Below are 19,493 nucleotides of genomic sequence, written 5' to 3' on the forward strand. Positions count from 1 at the left end.
CTCATACACCCATTCCTGTGTACTGTACATGCTGCTCTTCTTGCTACGTTAAGTAAAAGTTAAGCCTGGCAGTGGGAGGGAGCTTTTAGAACCCAGAAATAGCAGCAAGGGAGGCGGTACTTAGTGCTGTGACGGGGCATCGGCGGTGCTGGCTGTAGATTCTCTCTCTGAGTCTGTCCCTGGAATGTGCATTTCGTTTAATAAGGTTTCAAGTGCCAATTGCATAGAGTCACGTCCCTCACTGAGTCTGCGCACAGGGCGCAGCTGCAGCCCTGAAACAAAATGCGGACGTCAGAGGCTAGAGCTCAGCTTCCTCCATCCCTCCCTTTGTAACCTACATAACTCAGCAGCGGCACTGTGGGAATGGTGACCCAAGAGCAAGAGTTTGAGAACAGCTTCCACTTTGTTTACTCTGCACAATCACACACACAGCTCTCTCTATATATTTGGACTACTTCTGGGTTGAATGATGACTTCATGTGCAAATGACAGATGAACAGAACAACATCCCTTTCTCTTTTTGACCGGCTGCAATTGTCAGACGAGCTGTTTGGAATTCTTAGTGCGGAAGAAGGAAAAAAAAATGTCCGCAGGTTGGGGAGGAGAGAGATTGTGTTTTCTTTGCTAATCTGCACTAGAAAAGGGATGGTTTATGGCTGCAAATGACAAGGAAATCCAGAATGTCCCATTTCCGAACCAAATGAAACAATTATTTAAAAATACAGAAGAGTTAAATAGCAATTGCATTTATAATGGTCCCTTCCATTGGTGTAAGGCAATGCAAAAACAATCCGTATACATGTACAAAGAAATTACATTACTTAGCGCTTTCGATCTTCCAGGTGCTGTACACATATTAACTAACCCTCGCAAACCCCTGGGTGTTGGGTATTGTTAACCCCTTTAACAGAGGGGGGGAATTGGGAAAGTTGTGAAGTCAAAGGGATCGGGCCCGGAGTGATTTCCTCAAGGCCACGAAGCGAGTCAGCGTCAGAGGTAGGATTAGAACAAAGGTTAGATTAAATTCCAGCCAAAAATGAACCATCACAAAATTCATCCTGTAAAATATATTTTTTTAAATCAAGATGGCATCGTTTTTAAAAACATTTTTGTTGAACAGATTTTTTTTCAGTCCTGCCTGACAGAATTAGCCCTTCTCTCCTCAGAGCACTTCACTAACACTAGCTAGGCTGCAAAGAAGATGGGGAAAGGAGCTAAAAGGACTCCACAGACCCCTATTTGCATCCCATTCACATGTGCAAGCCCTTGCCGCTCCCCCACCCTCGGCTGAGTAGGAGGGAGCTGACTATTCTTGCAGCTCTTGTTGTCTTGGGACTCTTGGCAGAAGTTCAAGGAGCAGCACCAGCAGCAGCAGGCGGCCAGAGAAGAGGGCGCCGAGCGCGCAGGCGCTTCGAGGCACTGTCGAAGAATCGAGTCACTGGAGCAGAGCGCACAGGCGGCGGCTGCTGCTGCTGGAGTCCCCGCCCCAGTGCGAGCGCCCGGGCTGCAGTAGTGAGCGAGCGAGCGGGACAGGCGGAGTGAGCAGCGCACTGGAGTAGGCAGCCCAGTGTGCAGCAACTGGGCTATGCGCTTTCCCGCGTCCCAGTGACTCCAGCCGGGAGGCTTCCGCGCCCGGGAGCCGCTTGTTTGCAGGGGGCGGGCAATCGGCGGAAGATCCTGCGGCAGCTGCAAAGCCGGAGCCTGCCCGTTTGGTCTCCGGTTGCTGGAGGAGGAGGACGCGCGGGGGGCGCTCGCTGCCCCTGGGCTGGGACATGTCGTCCGCGGCGGTGGCGGCTGCTTCCCGCAGGCAGTCGTGCTACCTGTGCGACCTGCCCCGCATGCCCTGGGCCATGATCTGGGACTTCACCGAGCCCGTCTGCCGGGGCTGCGTCAACTACGAGGGGGCCGACCGGGTGGAGTTCGTCATCGACACGGCGCGGCAGCTCAAGCGGGCTCACAGCTTCCAGGAGGGCCGGGCCCCGCCGCCGCCCCACGCCAAGCAGCCGCCGCTCAGCGCTAAGGAGATCCTGGTGCAGCAGCAACAGCAGCAGCTGAACCACACGGCCGTGGCGGGCGACGCGGTGTCACGGCCCCCGCCGCAGCCCCTGGAGCGCTACCCGCTGGCGGCCGCCGCTTCCTCCGAGCGGCAGCCGCCCCGCCTGGGAGCCGAGTACGGGGGCAGCCGGCAGGTGAACGGGATCCTGGTGCCCAACGGGTTCCCCAAGCCCGAGGAGCCGCCCGAGCTGAACCGGCAAAGCCCGAACCCCCGGCGGACCCACACGGTGCCGCCCACCCTGGTGCCGCTGATGAACGGAGCCTCCCTGCCCGCGCCCATCAGCATCAACAGCCGGGCCGCCGCCGCCTCGCTGGCTGCCATCTCCGGGGCGGCCGCCTCCATGCAGGTCTCCGTCTCCCAGCAGCAGCAGCCGCCACCCGGGGAGCTGGGGCACAAGCGGCCCGGCTCGGTGTCCTCCAGCAGCAGCAGCAGCGCCGGCGCGGGCGAGCACGAGAGCAAGGAGAAGCAGCCACGGGGCTCGGCGGAGGAGCTGGGGGTCGAGGGCAAGGGCCGCGGGGGAGCGGAACAGGAGTGGCTGGGCAAGCCCAAGACGGTGCGGGACACGCTGCTGGCGCTGCACCAGCACGGGGGCCACGCGGTGCCCTTCGAGAGCAAGTTCAAGAAGGAGCCCGGCATGGCGGGGAGCAGGCTGCTGGGGTACGAGAGCAACGGGGCCGTGGCCAAAGCAGGTGAGGGGAAAGAGGGTGTCGGCTCCCCCTTACAAACCCCGAGCTCCTAACTCCACTTCCTGGTGCCTAACGCGGCACCGTTGCTTAGGCGGCAACGTGTTCATGTGCTGAAGCAGCACAACAGAGAGCTATGAGTCAGGGCTGGCTGGTAGACGCTGACAGGGAGAGGGCTTTCCCTCCCTGCGACGGCCTCGCCATAGGAGCTGCAGTGTAGGCACCAGTAACCTTTTAGCCTGCTAGCAGCGCTGCCCAGCCCGCCCGCCTGCCTGTGTGTTAGAGATGTGCTTTTGCAGATTGCATGCCTGCAAGTGGTGGGTGAGTGTGCACATGCATAAGTTGTATAGAATATACACACATACTTTGGCTGTGTGCCATGTTGTGTATGTATTTGCATACGTCATACTGTATAATTGGTATTTGTGTGCAACGCCTTGGCTGTGTATACATCTAAAATGGAAGCCTTTTCAAGCTTGATTTGTGTAGCTGTAATCCCCTTATAGCTGCATTCATCTGATTGGTTTTTCTTATTATTATTTATTTTTCCTTATGCATTTCTCCTCCCCATTCCTTTGTATTTCTAGGGGCTCGGGCAGCGAGGAAGAGGAAGCCTTCCCCAGAACCAGAAGGTGAAGCTGGACCCCCTAAGATCAATGGAGAGTCACAACCCTGGTTGCCAACCTCATCAGAGGGGATGAAAATGTCCATGACTGCTACATCGTTCATGTCCCCACCACCACCAACTGCCTCGCCTCATTCCAACCGGACCACACCGCCTGAAGCAGCCCAGAATGGCCAGTCTCCTATGGCTGCGCTCATTTTAGTAGCAGACAATGCAGGGGGCAACCACTCCTCCAAAGATGCCAACCAAGTTCACTCCACCACCAGGAGGAATAGCAACAGCCCGCCCTCTCCGTCCTCTATGAACCAAAGAAGGCTGGGTCCAAGCAGGGAGGTGCCAAGTCAGGGGACAAACACTGCTGGGGGATTGGAGCCGGTGCATCCTGCCAGCCTCCCGGACTCGTCTCTAGCAGCCAGTGTTCCCTTGTGCTGCACCCTGTGCCACGAGCGCCTGGAAGACACCCATTTTGTTCAGTGTCCCTCAGTCCCTTCCCACAAGTTCTGCTTCCCTTGCTCCAGACAAAGCATCAAACAGCAAGGAGCTAGTGGCGAGGTGTATTGTCCCAGTGGGGAGAAATGCCCTCTGGTGGGCTCCAATGTCCCTTGGGCTTTCATGCAGGGGGAGATTGCAACCATTCTTGCAGGAGATGTGAAAGTGAAAAAAGAGAGAGACTCGTGACTTTTTCCAGTTCACAACCCAACATCACCTGTAACTGAAACTGCTTGACTTGTGTATATATCTATAAATATATATATATATATATATATCTCCAAGACAAGGGAAATGTAGACTTCATAAAACATGGCTGTATAATTTTGATTTTTTTGAATACATTGTGTTTCTATATTTTTTTTGAAGACAAAAGGTATGTACTTAAAGGCATTTCCTCTTTTTGTTATAGCAACTATTTGTTGTGCTTCCTTGGTGACAGTTACTGTTCAATGTAGGCTGTGACTTGCGCTGCTTTTTTTAGAGAGCACTTGGCAAACCAGAAATGCTTCTAGCTGTATTTGTATGCACTTGTTTCTTTTTAAAATGCCAAATACATTTTCTGACATTGTAAAGATCGCCTTACTGTCTGTGATTCCTTATTCTTGGGCCTTGCTCAGAGTCAAGCTGGATGCGTGCAGATTTGATATGAAATGGTAGTGGGGGGAAAAGAGATTGATAGGGTGAAATGGGATGTCACCATTACAGCCGAAAGGCAGGTGAATATTAGAAAGCACAAGTGGTTTCTTTCTGAAACATTGTTCTCTTGTTGCAATGGCAAATTTTTTAGACTGAGTCCAATTCCACTGTTTCTAGAAGGAAGTTGCCTTCATAATAGGATGTTGAGAGATGTCTGAGAGGCGCTGCTGAGTTAGGGATTTCTGGGTTGTTTGCTTTTTTTTTCTAAAAGGAAAAGTTGACCACAGTTCAAGTGATTGGTTGTAAGATTACAGAACTGCATTTATTCATTGATTACATAATGTTAATGCAGAATTTGGTAATAAACTTAATTACTATATTGGTGTATACACCAGTATAGCACTGCCATCTTTAAAGATCCATAGCTCTTTTAGTGCCACTCACATAATATTTATGCTTGGGGAAAACTAAAGTTTTTTTTTTTTTTTAAATTTGCACATAGTGCAGGTGAACTTTGAGTTTGCTTATCAGTTACTTATAGTACTGTTGGTATTATTAACTATCTCTTACATCATATTTCCAGGTAGTGGCAGGTACAAGATGGTACAATGACAGAAGCAACTGAGATGCTGCCAGGATTGCCTTCGGGCATATCAGTGACAACCCAAATGTGGGTGGAAGAAACTTGTAATCTCTGTTATGTGTTTTTTTTTTTTTTTTTTTAACAAACCTAATACTACTTTTTTGAAAATGAAAAAATAAACTGGTGGAATGAAAGCAAATAGGGTTTCACAAAAGGGGCATGCCCCGCCTTTTTAACTACTTTGGAGTACTCTTTGTAAAGTCATTTCTTTTGATCCAGCCTCTGCATCAATCAGCAAGCAGACTTTTTTTAAAATAAATCATTATTAGAAATGGCTAAGTCTTATAGTGATGGTTTTTGTGCTGTTTAGTTCATTAGCAACACTGCAAAACCCCTGATGTTTAGGTGTGTTTAACTTGGTCATAAACAATTGTTCTGAGCAGAAACGTGACTACAAGTTCTCATCCTTGGGGCAAATAATATACATTTTTCAATTTTTTTAGGGGGAAAAAAATCTGTTCAACTAACTTTAACAGTTTGGGATGCTTTTTAATCAAGTGTTATGATAATATTCAGGCTGCTATTTAATGCAGAGTAGAACTTTTTTGGAAGATTTTTTTAAAAAGATCATTATTCATATTTAAAGTTCAGAACTGCACATGCCCCAGTCATTTTTTATTAAGTGTTTCAATGAGCACACAACTAACATTATGTTCCTTATTACAGGTCAATGTAATATTAAATACAGACTTGCATGGTAGACCAATTCATTGAGTCAATATTACGCTTTAAAATTATACCTATAATTCAGATTGGTGTCTTATGTAAACATGCAGACAAGTTGGAAAAAACGCACATATATACAACTGTAAAGGATACTTTGGAACACTATGGTCTCTGTAAATGTGTATTTAGCACTTTATTAAAAAATGGATTTCAAGCTGATAGATGGTAACAAGTTCTTCAGAGTTGTTTGGCATAATAACGCATAGTATGGAAGTGTATATGTTTTTGATAAAGTGATATCCCTACTAAAAACTGCATGAAAGGATTGCTCTGCTGTGTTGGCCAACTGTTCAGCTTTGAGCACCTTGAGGTGAGGTGGGAAGGTAACTTTTCCCGCTACTCAAACATATCCTGCTTCCTGGTCTGACTGGCATTTGTGTTGCTCTCCAAGGAGGCCTTTCACTTAACCTTTTATCTGGAGGAAGTGTGCCAATATGTTGCAGCCCATCAGTATCTTTGGACCTGTTCTTTAAAGTAGTTCAAAGGGTGGGAATTCTCAGGCCTTGTTGTTGTACTAGGTGATGGTACATAGACAACACAGGTAGAAAAGAAATGTCAAAAAGTTACTATACCTGCTCTGACTTCTAGTCCCGATATCTCAATTGATTCTAATATACATAATGACATTTCATTATTACAAAAGTGCTTGAAACCAGTATGCGTGCTTTTTTTTTTTTTTTTTTGGCATTTCTCAAATTTCAGTTGAACTAAGTGTGTCTTATTTTGTTGCTTGGTGAGCTATGACATCACAATGATCACTTTATTCACTAAACCAATTTACTGTTTCCTTGGCTACAAAGCTTTTTTTTTTTTTTTTTTTAAAAGTGCTTTAGCTGCAACAGTGCTTCTGTTAATATTTTAAAACTTTTTAAAAGGTGATAGTTTGTGTAGTAATAAAGTAAAGTGTTTTAATGAAGAATGTGTGATTCTCAAATCTCACTTTAATTACTCTTTTTAAAGGTTTTACTTTTTACTGGAATATCACCTGCACTATGCTTTGGTTGTTTATAACTGCTAAACTAACACATTACTATTTTTACCTATTTTTTATCTTTGGCATTAAATAAAATATTAGGAGCTTTATGCACTTCCTGTGAGTGTTTTTTTTTATTAAAAAAATGTAAATAAAATGAAAGGCTACAGGCACTGAAGTGCAATGATGTAGTGGCAAAATCAACAGGATTTTTTAAAAATATGGCTTTTTGTCCTTAGTCGCATATAGGGTAGTAAAAAGTAGGGACAAGAGAGCAGAAATATGGAAAGGGCAGAACGAATAGTCAATTGGGAAAATGAAATTCCTCCCTCCAAGAAGAGTAGAGGGCAAAAGCCCTCTCTTTTTATCCTTGGTTTTTACATTATGGTGCAGTATCGTCCATCAGAGCCCCCAGTGGGTGGGAAAGTAACATGGCATAAGGGAGACTAAGTGGCCTTTGTGGTGGCCTCAGAAAACCTGGAATGTTTTTGGAGTTGTTTTCTTTTTAGAGACATGCTGTAAACCAGGCCCTGGCAACCATGTGTTTTATGAACTAGCACTTATGAAAAGGGTATAAATACATTTGAGTGTGCTCTCTAGTGGTTTATTATGTCAACAGAACCCCTGGATCCTTTCCTTCTGCACTTGGGCCAAATCCCACTTGCCCTGCTTACAGGGATAACAACAATGTCCCACTGATTTCAGGGGAACTTCTCTTGCCAGGAAGGAGAGCAGGACTGGCCATTTGTCTTTATTGTTGGTTGGTTGGAATCCTTTTTGTAAAAAGTCCAGACCATGAGGATGGCAAACACTATATTAACTATCACTTGGCATTTTAATCAGGCCATGGATTGCAGCAATAGTTAAGGTGCTTGTAGCATATTCTGTAGTAACACTTGCAGTGTTGTGCAGTAAAACGTAAGCTACCATGGAAGAATGTAAATAAAGAGTCCTTATTAAAATAAAAAAAAGTGGAAGGAATCCCTTGATACTTCAGAAATTAACCACTTTTAAAAGTAAATCTTTTGATTGTGTCAAATATTTACATTTAGGGTCCTAAATCCTGCACTTAAAGATAAAACTTGTTATTTCTGTCAAAGTTTAGCCAGAGTAAGGAGTGGTAAATGGAGTGCTGGGCATTCAGGATGAAGGGTTTATTTTAGAAGATGCAACCTGAAGGTTGCAAAAGCAGTTTTTCTTATCCATTATCTGTGACAGCAGCTCTAAATAAAACTCTTCCTGATTACATTTTACTATTACATTCATTCTAACCATAAATTAAAGCAGAGTTTGTTGGATTAGTTTAAAAAAAAAAAAACTAGACTGACATTAATAGACAAGCCAAAGATGTTTTTTCACACTTCTTGTTTCATATTATCAATGTGGCAGACCCCAAAGAAAGTGCCTCAGGACCATTTATATATTATTTTTATTTGGTTAGTAATGCATAAAAGGTTTCTCTTTCTGATTCCTAAGACTAGAAGTGGGATCATTCAGAAAATGTTCAATCACATGGACACTATAGAAGGCCTGAGTCATTTGCTTGCCTTTTGTTCAGTCGGCGAGATTGAGAAGAACAGATTGAGAAGACACGCCTTTCTTCTGTTACAGAGCAAGGTCAGGCTGTGCTAACAGATGAATGGAATACATATTTACCCATTTCATCATTCCAGGCTTTCTGGAGCTGGGGCGCCAGGATTAACTCATTCACTGCCTTTCAGACTATTGGGAGATGCACTCTTTACAATTCAGCATTAAGACTACAGTTTAACTGTTAATCATATCTTTTTCATGCAAATGAAGTTGAGCTGAAATTTTATGAAAATGTTTGCTTTTTAAAAGGAAGAGAAATGGGGGCATGCAACCCTCGTATTTTAAGAAGATCCTAAATACACTTCAGAAAATAACTTCTACAAAACTTGAATAAGCAGGTCTGCGTGGCTGGAGTGAGAATATAAAATACAACATCCATTGTTCCAATAACTGAGCTTAGATAGACAATGCACAACTAGACTATCTTAACTCCTCTCTCTGCAGTTGAAGAACAGTTTTTACTGAGTTAGCTTGGGAAGATTTATTCCAGTAGAACAGTCAAAGTCCTCTATGGAGAAGAATCATGATACCAGATGAGTTCATAGAAAAGCTGTAAGATGTGTTCATATTATCACAATTTAACGCTTGCAATCTTGCTTCTACCATTCACGATCTTTAAAAGTTTATTATCCTTAACAAATAACATTGCAAAATAGTAAGATTAATAATTTGTACTTAAACACAACATATTTTTAGTATAATGAGAAATCAAAATCATACAGAAAAATACACTATTACAATGTCTGCTAGTTGGAATAGGGCTACAGTATCTTGTCTCAGATATTTAATTTGTGTGTGTTACCAAACTGCTGTAGATAACTTTGTACCCTGGTGAATGACAGTTGCCTTGGAGTTACATAATGGAAATAAATGGGGGGCGGGAGAGGAGAGGACAGTGCGCAGTGGTGTTTACTTACCAGTGGTGAGTATTTTCATACATGTGGTGGAACAAGACAGGATCAAAGGCAAACAGAAAAAAATAGGGAGGATTTGCTGCACTGACATGGGAAAACTGGGCCCTAGAAGGAATCCCAGCTACATCCCTTGATAACAGTTTCTGTTTAAAATCCCAGGGCTAGGTTCTGTTCTCATTTACAGACAGAAGATGCCATGGTCTTTAATGAGATTGCTCCAGTTACTCCAGACAGCATTTGGCTCTTTGCTCTTTACATGGCTCATGCCTCTCAAATTTAAATCTTCTAGCACCAGTATTATAGGACTTTTATGAGGGGGGAGGTTCCACAGTTCCTCAAAAGCAGGCTATTGCTGGTTTTACTCTTTTCCCTTTATGATTTCCAGTTTCTGCTGTGCATTGGAAGCAATTACTTTAAAGGCAGAGTGGATGTGGATGGGAATGGTGGGTGCATAGGCTTGGCATAAAAAGGCTGTCCCCTGGAGGCAGCTTGGAGCCTTTCTATTTACTATAGGCAGCAGCAGGAGCCTCAAAAGGACCTACGAGACAAAGGTGAGCTGCTTAGAGACAGATGGGGGAAGAGGAAAGCAGCTGCCCTTTGATCATGGACCTACCCACTGGTGTTCTTCATCCACCCTGGATTTCCCCTGTAAGCAACTCGGTAATTCTGTTAATTGTTCCTGATGCCTCTTTGACCCAGATTCATTGCACAATCCAAGGTACTAAAATGTAACCCTGCCTTGCCTAACTTTCAGGTCTTGTTTGGGTGTCTGTTTGAAGGGGAGGGAAATAAGGGTGTAATGGGAGGCTGTACCTTGTTTAATCATCGCACTGGTTACATCCTTCACTTTTCAGAGTAACAGCCGTGTTAGTCTGTATCCGCAAAAAGAAGAACGGGAGTACTTGTGGCACCTTAGAGACTAACAAATTTATTAGAGCATAAGCTTTCGTGGACTACAGCCCACCGAAGAAGTGGGCTGTGGTCCACGAAAGCTTATGCTCTAATAAATTTGTTTATCCTTCACTTTGTTTTTTTTTAAATTACAGTAGCAGTCAATGCCGTGGTTGTACAGTATCCACCGCAATCAGTGGCGTCTTATTAGTACGCTCGCAAGTGTAAACTTCATTAGTGGGGTTTTGTCGTGAGTAATTAACTTCCCAGGCAGAGCTTTTGAGCTGCAGTCTAGTCACGTGCTTTGCCAGTGATCAAGGCTTGTTCAGGGCACTCTTCTGCTACAGACAAGCTGAGTCCCTCCCAGTACGAGTAGTTACACAACCAAGTTCACCTTCCCCACTGAGGCGCCTCCTGTGATTCCTGTGGCCACACGCCATCAGTTGTTCTCTCTCAGCGCAAGAGGCTGAATCCTGATCCTTTTGCAGTCTAGGGGGGTGGGGGCCACGCTGGGATTTCATCCTCCCGTGTTGCAATAGCAAAGCACTAGCTCACCAGGCTATATTGCAGGCGGGGCGTGCAGAGGAGAGGAGCAGGGAGATGCAATTCACAAAAAAAGAGCGCGCGAGAACCCGCAAAACCTCCTCCCATCACAAAAGAGGCCAGGAGACACTAAAACGTGCCTGACACATGAATCCAGGCGGAGGGAGTCCCCTTCCGAGTGAGGCAGTTGTACAGTCACTGTGCACAGCGCCCTTGACTGTGGTGCAATAACAATAGCAAAGCGCTGGCTCATCGTGCAGCAATGCAGTCTGGGCATGGGGAGGAGCAGCCGCAGGCCCCGGAAGCTGCCTGTGCTTTGCTGGGCTGAGAGCTCCCGTTCTCCCTCCCTGACTGACTCTCCAGCGCCGGCAGCAAAGGGAACTGTACCAGCTGCGCTAGCTATAATTAGAGCGAGCAACCTAGGAAGGTGATAATCCCCCCTCTCCCCCCCGCACCCAGCCGCCCCTCGGTGCCTCCCTCAGCCGCACCAAGAAAGGAATTCATGTGTGTTGACTACAGCTCTTTATCTGGATGGGTCACCTCGTGGTGAACCAAATATAGTAAACGACTGCTGCTGCTAGCGATGCTGCTTCTTCCAAGGGGAAGAATCCAGCATTGCACAACCCAAGAAAGATCAAACGCATGGAACCCGCACACATGCTCTGAACTTAGTGCAGATCATCAGGCAAATCTTCCAGTGTAGAGGTGGGGTGGGAGAGTTGCACAGGTGAACCCCTTTAAGATCCTGTGTGTTTGGAGGAAATTGTGCTCATGTTTGGATTGATTTTAAGGTTGTTTTAAAAGTCATCTCTGAAAAGCAGCAGCATGGTCTAATGACCTGGACACAGAACTGGGAGCCAGGAATTCCTGGCTTCTAATCCTGGCTCCGCTGCTGACTTGTGTGGCCTTCAGTAGGTCATTCACCTCATGGTGGGGTTGTGAGTAAAATGATATACTCTCCTGTATTTTAAGGGATGTCCTTTCTTTTTTGCTTCATGTCTGTCTTGTGTCCTGCAGCTAAGAATTACTAAGGAGCATTTGGCTACCTAAATAGTTTTCAAGTAGTATTCATACAAGGGATTATATGCTGTGCTACAAATTTATTTATTTATTATTTTGCACCACCTGTAAATGACTGAAGTGGATTCCTTATAAAGGTGCTGCCCTGTATTGATTATTCAGTTGTTCTCTATTTCCTTGAAATGTAGGTAGTCAACTCAGTTGGGAGGATTACTTTGGGCTTTTCAACACAGGGAATTTGTTCTTGAGTTAGGGCAGGGGCGGGCAAACTTTTTGGCCTGAGCACATCAGGTTTCTGAAATTGTATGGAGGGCTGGTTAGGGGAGGCTGTGCGTCCTCAAACAGCCAGGTGTGGCCTGTCCCCTGTCCCCATCCGACCTCCCTAGCTTCTCACCCCCTGATTCTCCCCCCAGGACTCCTGCCCCATCCAACCCCCCCGTTCCCTGTCCCCTGCCTGCCCCCTGCCACCCCATCCTACTCCCCTTCTCCTTCCTGACTGCCCCCCCAGGACCCCTGCCCCCATTCAACCCCCCTGTTCCCCACCCTCTGACTGCCCCGATCACTATTCACATCCCTGCCTCCTGACCACTACCCTGAACTCCCCTGCACTCTATCCAACCGTGCCGCCCAAAACACCAGGACAAGCAGCCACGCCACCGTGCAGCACAGAGCACCGGGTCAGGCCATGGCTCTGCAGCTGCACCGGTGGCACAGTGAGCTGAGGCTGTGGGGTAGGGGGAACAGCAGGGGAGGGGACAGGGGCTAGCCTCCCTGGCCAGGAGCTCAGGGGCCGGGCAGGAGGGTCCCCCAGGCCGGATGTGGCCTGCGGGCCATAGTGTGTCCACCTCTGATTTATGGGACAATCAGGAACAGTTAATCAGGAACAACTCTAAGTGTAGACAAGCCCTTACTTATTGCTTGTCAACGCTTTCAAAATGTAACAAGTGTTGTAAGTACAATGAATTATTTTATGACTAAGGATTTTGCTTTGTTTTAGTAATAATACTTTGCACTTCTGTTCCCTCTTTCATGAGAGAATCTTCTACTGCTTTACAAACATTAACTGATCTACCAACATCCAGGCGAGGCAGGTAAGTATTATTATTCCCATTTTACAGAGGAGGAAATTGAGGCATAAAGAGGCTAAGTGACTTGTCAGAGGTCACGCAGCAAGTCAGTGGCAGGACCCAGAATGGAAGCTAGTGCTCCTGACTCCTATACCCCGATCTAACAACTATATTCTTATTCTTCCTCTCTTAAATTTAAAGGTCCACATTCAAAGAGGTATTAGGCCCCTAGCCCCCAGACTTAAGCAGCCAACTTAAGTCCCAGTTTTAGACCCCACTGCAATTTGCAAAACTCTTGCTCTGCTGCTACCTGAACTCAGTTGGTGACTACATTTTTGCTGTATAAATTCCTTAGGCACCTATGTTTTTGCCTTTAAGCATGTGCGCTGCTGCTTCACTAAGTGCCTAGATGCCTGTCTCCTACCGAAGCCTCAGAGTGATCCATGAACTGGGGGAATACAGGCACTCATCTGCATATTTTGCCTGCAGGGCTTGATCCAGTAGGTGTGCTCAGAGCCTGCCTACTGCATCGGGTCCCATTCAGAAATCTGGCTGGCAGTGGCACTGCTAGTATCTACCTTATACTTCTAGCCTAGCAGTTAGCGCATTCATGGGGGAGAGCCAGGTTCAATTCTCCCCCCTCTGCTACGGAAGCAGATAGGATTTGAACAGGGGTCCCCCACCTTTCAGGAGCATGCTCTGACCACTGAGCTATGCGATTGTCTGATGTAAGGCTCTCTCAGTCTCTTTTGTTGAAGCTATTCCATTTTGGATAAGTAATTAAGGAGTCACTGGGCCCAGGAGTGAGGGGATAGGACTTTGTAGTCTGGTGAGTAGGGTACCCACTTGGGTGACCCAGGAGCCAGTTATCCCTGGTTCAATGGTCTCTATAATTATTTATCCAGAGTAGACCAGCTTCAACAGAAGAGACTGAGGGAGGGGAGGGGAGCTCCCCCCCCCCCCCATTATCCCATAGCTCAGGGAGTAGAGCCATCTCCTGAGGGATGGGAGACCCCTGTTCAAATCCTTTCTACCCATCAAGCAGACTGCTGGGAGTAGAACCTGGGCCTTCCACATCTCAGATGAGTGCTCTAATCACTGGGCTAAAGGTTTAAGGCATCACCACCCTCATCGTCGTTGTGTGTGAAGTGAAGTAGGCACTTAACTCATTCTTGACAGAAACAATTTAGGTGCATAAGCTGCCTGACTCCAGGAGAGGGGTTCCCAGTTTTGGATCACAAGCAGAGACCGGTGCCTAACTCCATGAGAGGGGAGAGGCGTGGCATACACCCCTCCGATTGGCTAACTATGGCAGCTCCTGCCTAGCATGCTGTCTTTTGTGGATGGCATTCATTCTTAGGTGCCTGTCTCTACCCAGGCATACCTTTTCAGATCTACTACATGCAATAGTGAAACAAGAACAGTGCACAAATCCACCTTCTCCATTGTAGATCACCTTTTATGGACATTCGTAACTTGACAGTCTCTCCTCCAATGTTGAAGTCCTTCACCGGATGGCTGTTTTGATCATTTTCAATGTTTATTTGAGTCATGCGTCTCTTGCTGTGCTTTCTTTCCAGATTTGATTGCTTGCCCCATGATAATATAATCTACTGTAACATTTTTATAGTAATATATTTTAATACATCAGCAAAGGAGGTAAAAGTCTCCTACTCATATAAAAAAAGTGGCATGGAACCTTTAATGTCCATGTAAAGTAGAAACAACTTGATTTTTGGGGCCTTGGCCAAACGACCCCATACAGTAAATGGGGATGGATCTCAGTTTATCTACCTTTGAAGGATGAAGGGTTGAGTGGAACCTGCTGGTGTTTGAAGCTGTAGGCAGGGTAAGTAATTCCAAATTTAAGCTTAGACATCTGAGCTGTTCCCCTGCCCCCTGCTTTTGACTAGGAGAAGAAAAAAGCGCATAAATGGTATGAAATAGACTGATTTCCCCCCATTGCAGTACAGTACTAGTTCCTTGTATGATTATATTGCTGGAGCTTTTGTTTTTGGGTAGTTCTTTTTCTTTTCTTGGAAGAGAAGAATAACATAATGTAACAATAATTGAACATATTCATTTTCCCCCATGATGTATTTACAGCATAGGAGGTCATTAACTAGCACCATCTTGGTTCAGTTATTATTTGGATTAACATAGCTTTAGAATTTTGGACACAAACAGAACTAGCTTCCATTGTTGTCAGACACATGTAAATAATAACCAGTCTGTGTGCAGTACTGACTTTGATCTTTTATTTTCTTCTTTTCATTTTTGAAATCCATGTCATAATAGCAGCAAGATATTCCAGGTAGAGTATTTCTGGGAATTATTGCACTTGTTGAGTAGCTAGTCACTTGGCCTCCTGCCTCAGCTCTCAGAGTACTAATAGTAATGGATTGGGGATTTTTTGTATGATTTTTTTTTAAGTGTTTATTAAAGATGCTAGATTGGCAACCCTGGAAACTGAAGTTGTCTATTTATTATCTGCAAACTGGGACCAGTTTGAGCTGCAGCAGTGTGTGCTTCTCCATTCTGTGCCACAAATGTGCCCTTAAGAGGATAAACTCCTCTAGGGGTTGTTACCTTTTTCTACTGAGCATGCCAATTTTGGAGGCATGTTTTTCTGGAGAACTGCACAAGGAATTGGAGTGAAACCAACCAACTCATTTCATGAAGGCCACTGAAGAATCATCATCTGGTGACACCTTTCAGTCACTACCAACCTACACAGAACTTGACCTGGTGGATGAGAAACTCTGTATTTTATAAAAAGAACAGGAGTACTTGTGGCACCTTAGAGACTAACAAATTTATTAGAGCATAAGCTTTCGTGGACTACTCTCCACTTCTTCGGATGCATACAGAGTGGAATAAATATTGAGGAGATATTCCACTCTGTATGCATCCGAAGAAGTGGGCTGTAATCCACGAAAGCTTATGCTCTAATAAATTTGTTAGTCTCTAAGGTGCCACAAGTACTCCTGTTCTTTTTGCAGATACAGACTAACACGGCTGCTACTCTGAAATCTGTATTTTATAGCTAATCCCCAGAGTTAACCAGTCCCTAATTAACAGCAATATTATTAGTTCATGGGCTTTTCATTTGACACAGACAATGTCATTCTGTGTGATGTCATCTGAAGTGAATGCGCTGCCCACCATGTCTTTCTTATCCACCTCCCACTCCCAGTATCTTCTAGAACCCTTTTAAATAATAACAGAGTCAGATTCTATGCACAGTAGAATTTCACTGACTTCAGTGAGGCTGTACGGGTATAACTGAGTGAAGACCATAATATTCTATAGTCACATTAAATCTCATTGGATTTGACCTAGGGTTCGTTTGTTTCTTTCGGATTAAAACACAAGGGAATATGGAACATAATGTGATATGTGCCCATTTCATATTGAAATTATCCAAATAATGAGTTAGATACATAGATAAACATACTGACAATGCTGCATATGGACAAACAGCCTACAATGGGGTGTAGAGCTCCTCTCCAGAGATTGACAGGGAAGCAGTTGAGTAAGTGCTACAGTTGCCTTGCATGAGTACAGATATGCAATGCGTACTGTTTCTTTTGGTTAATGACTTCCTGCCACACTCTAAGTCGAGATCTACTACAATCCAAGTGGTTTTAAGACTGTTGTCTGAGAATTTCACATAGGCCAGCCCAAGAGATGAAACAATATTCAGCTAAAAAGAGATAGTGAAGAAAGTGTGGTAAGCCAACTGTAGGAAGGATAATAATGGCCCAGATTAAGGAATATTCTCCCATAAATTGTGGTGTTGTCAGTTCTCCAGGCCTACATATGCATGGGAAACATTTATGCATCAGAAACAAGAAATTAATTCAAAGGGCTAAACGATGAATAAGGAACCATGCTTTAATATCTCATGCAAAATTCAATGCTACAGCATTGTATTATGATATCAGAAAGGAAGATAAGACTGAGTCCAAGGGTGGGAATTCTGGGTCAGAAGCAAGAATGTTGCCAATTGAGCCATACTGATGCTCTGAATAAAACCCTACACTTATGACCCAATCTTATAGGTTAGGCAAAACTCTGATTCAAGTCAATAAATAAAGGATTCAGGATCAATCCCTTACTTAATATTTTATCTTTTGGGGGGGGGGGAGGCATCTTTTCCAGCCAAGCATTTTGCCGTTTGTAATCCGCCACAAACTAATATGGATTCCATGCAGTAGTTTCCTTTTTATGCAGAATGGAAACAGACTTACTCCTGTTGCTCAGAACAGAAACAGCATGTGGCACACCCCTTTAGGTATACCTCTCTCATCACTTTTCAATAAATAAATGTCAGTCTTTTGGGCCAGGTCTGCACTACAGGCCTATATCAGTGTAACTACATCTCTCAGGGGTGTGAAAAATCCACACCTCTGAGCGACATAGTTATACCGACCTAACTCCCCTTGTAGATAACACTATGTCGATAGGAGAGCTTCTCCTGTTAACATAGCTACCACCTCTGAGGAAGGTGGATTAACTACGCTGACAGGCGAAGCTCTCCTGTCGGCATAGGAGCATCCTCACTTAATTGCTACAGTGGCCCAGCTGAATCAGTGCAGCTGCGCCAATGCAGTGTTTTAAGTGTAGACCTGCCCTTGGTCATACGACCCATAAATTTACTAGATCTCAATAATTTCAAAACTACACCAATAGCCCTGGTGTAGAATAATCAAACAAGATTAGATAAAACAAATTAAGTCCTCTTTGGATGTAATATAGTTTGACTAAATTTAAACAAAATAATATTTATAAAATAGAGAGAGGATTATTTGGGTTTTATTTTCTCTTTGAAACTGGGTTTAAAAAAGGAAAATAATGCAAAAGTAAGGTTTTTTCAGGCATAAAATGAAGCACAACTTTTTAGAATTAAATTGTTCTGTGCTTACTTGGTTAAAAGTTTATTTTTGCAATCAGTTATTTTTTGGACTGACCCAAGCTGGGGTTCATCCTGCAAACATGTACACTCGCTGAGTTCAATGGGCTTATTCGCGTGTGTACAATTACGGTCACGCAAAAGTGTTTGTAGGAGCAGGGCCTAGATTTGCACTATCAGTCACATTTCTAATGCACAGTCTGCCCTGTTATAATTATTGATAAGAAATCCTGTTATTATAAATATGTATTGTAGTTGAATGTATTACCAACAGTACATTATTATTTATTCATAAATAAATTATAACAGATTTATACTTCATTATTATCATTGGTATATGATATAAATTATGTAGGGCCCTGTTTATATTTCAAGAACTTGCAGATCTCTGTGTAGGAATGGCATTCATTTGTAACACATTTTTAGGGTTGGGACAGCGTTTTAAAATCCATTTATGCTGTTACTGTATCCTCAGAGGTGTCCAAAAGGTATAGGGAAGTGGTGTTAGTACTGGGTTGCAGAAGCAGACCGCCTGGCAAAGGGAAATGGTTTGAATTTGTGAATTGGGGCATATTTTGTAATTACTCCCTTAGCGCACTTAGGCTATGTCTACACTACCACAGTAAGTTGACCTACGCTATGCAACTCCAGCTACATGAATAATGTAGTTGGAGTCGACGTACCTTAGGTCGAGTTACCATGGGGTCTACACTGCAGAGGGGTCTCCCGTCGACTTACCTTACTCTTGTCGTTGGGAGTAGAGTACAGGGTCGACTGGAGAGCGATCTGCTGTCAATTTGGCGGGTCTTCACTAGACCCATTAAATTGACCGCCGGTGGATTGATCTCAGAGCGTTGATCCCGGCTATAGTGAAGATGTAGCCTTAGAAGCTGACAGAGAATGGAACCAGAGCAGACATAAGAGTCTGACATGGTGCTCCTTGACTGGCAAATGGCAGGTTTGATTAATGCTGGAGTTTTTTTCAAATCAGATTTAGTTTGTTTTTTCTATCAGATTTATTTTAACAACCTGAAATGCACCAGATTTCCCCAGTGCTTGCATCTCTCTGCCATGCATGTGCATTGATACAATTGCAAATAGTGTTGTCTCTTAAAACAAGCAGGACATTTACAAAAAAAATACCTTTGGATTTTGATATTGATGGTGCACTGTATGTCCGTTGGAGATTGCTGTAACAGACTTCCGGCACAGCTCTCAACTGTTTTCTTTTTCAGTCTGCTACTTTAGTTGGCCCTGTCCACTTCAAGCTTTGCTATTGTACGTACTAATAAAGAATTAAAAAACATTGGGCCCTACCATGTCCTTCTATGGAAAAAAAACACATAAGAGATACATTTACTTGGAAAACTGTTCTGGTTTTTGAGGTGATTTGCCATTGGGAGAATAGCAGGAGGAAGGAAGGGTGGCATGGTTTGTGTGCATCCTCAGAGCTCTGAAATATTTCTACACTGAGCCAGCCCCCGCATGCTACTTGTCAGACCTCCTTGCCCCCTTGCCTGACAGCTGCCTCAGAGATACGGGATATCAATCCCTTCCTTATCTGCTCCTGGGTCAACCCCCAACTTCTTAAGGCACTTGATGGCACTATTAACTCAAATTGCTTGACTACATTCATGCTTTTATTCTTAAAAATGTTCAAAACACCGAACTTAGCCAGATGTGTTGTCTGAAGACAAAGCAGTACAATACAAAAAG

At 44.4% G+C, this 19,493-nt stretch overlaps 1 protein-coding gene across 2 annotated transcripts; it reads left to right on the forward strand.

Annotated features, from left to right (window-relative positions):
- Nucleotides 1-722: 722 nt before the first annotated feature.
- IRF2BP2 (interferon regulatory factor 2 binding protein 2) lies at nucleotides 723-6,020 on the forward strand. Of its 2 annotated transcripts, XR_008444311.1 has the most exons (3): nucleotides 723-2,745; nucleotides 3,327-4,229; nucleotides 5,076-6,020. XR_008444311.1 is itself a non-coding variant. In XM_054021670.1 (2 exons), exons 1-2 carry the CDS (start codon nucleotides 1,773-1,775, stop codon nucleotides 4,040-4,042), a joined length of 1,689 nt encoding a protein of 562 aa, XP_053877645.1. In that variant the 5' UTR covers nucleotides 723-1,772; the 3' UTR covers nucleotides 4,043-6,020. The 2 variants fall into 2 exon arrangements, 1 of the variants encoding a protein (XP_053877645.1); XM_054021670.1 differs by having other exon boundaries at nucleotides 3,327-6,020.
- The last annotated feature ends 13,473 nt before the right edge of the window (nucleotides 6,021-19,493 follow it).

The sequence above is a fragment of the Malaclemys terrapin genome, chromosome 3 (assembly GCF_027887155.1).
Source record: "Malaclemys terrapin pileata isolate rMalTer1 chromosome 3, rMalTer1.hap1, whole genome shotgun sequence".
Taxonomy (NCBI): domain Eukaryota; kingdom Metazoa; phylum Chordata; order Testudines; family Emydidae; genus Malaclemys; species Malaclemys terrapin.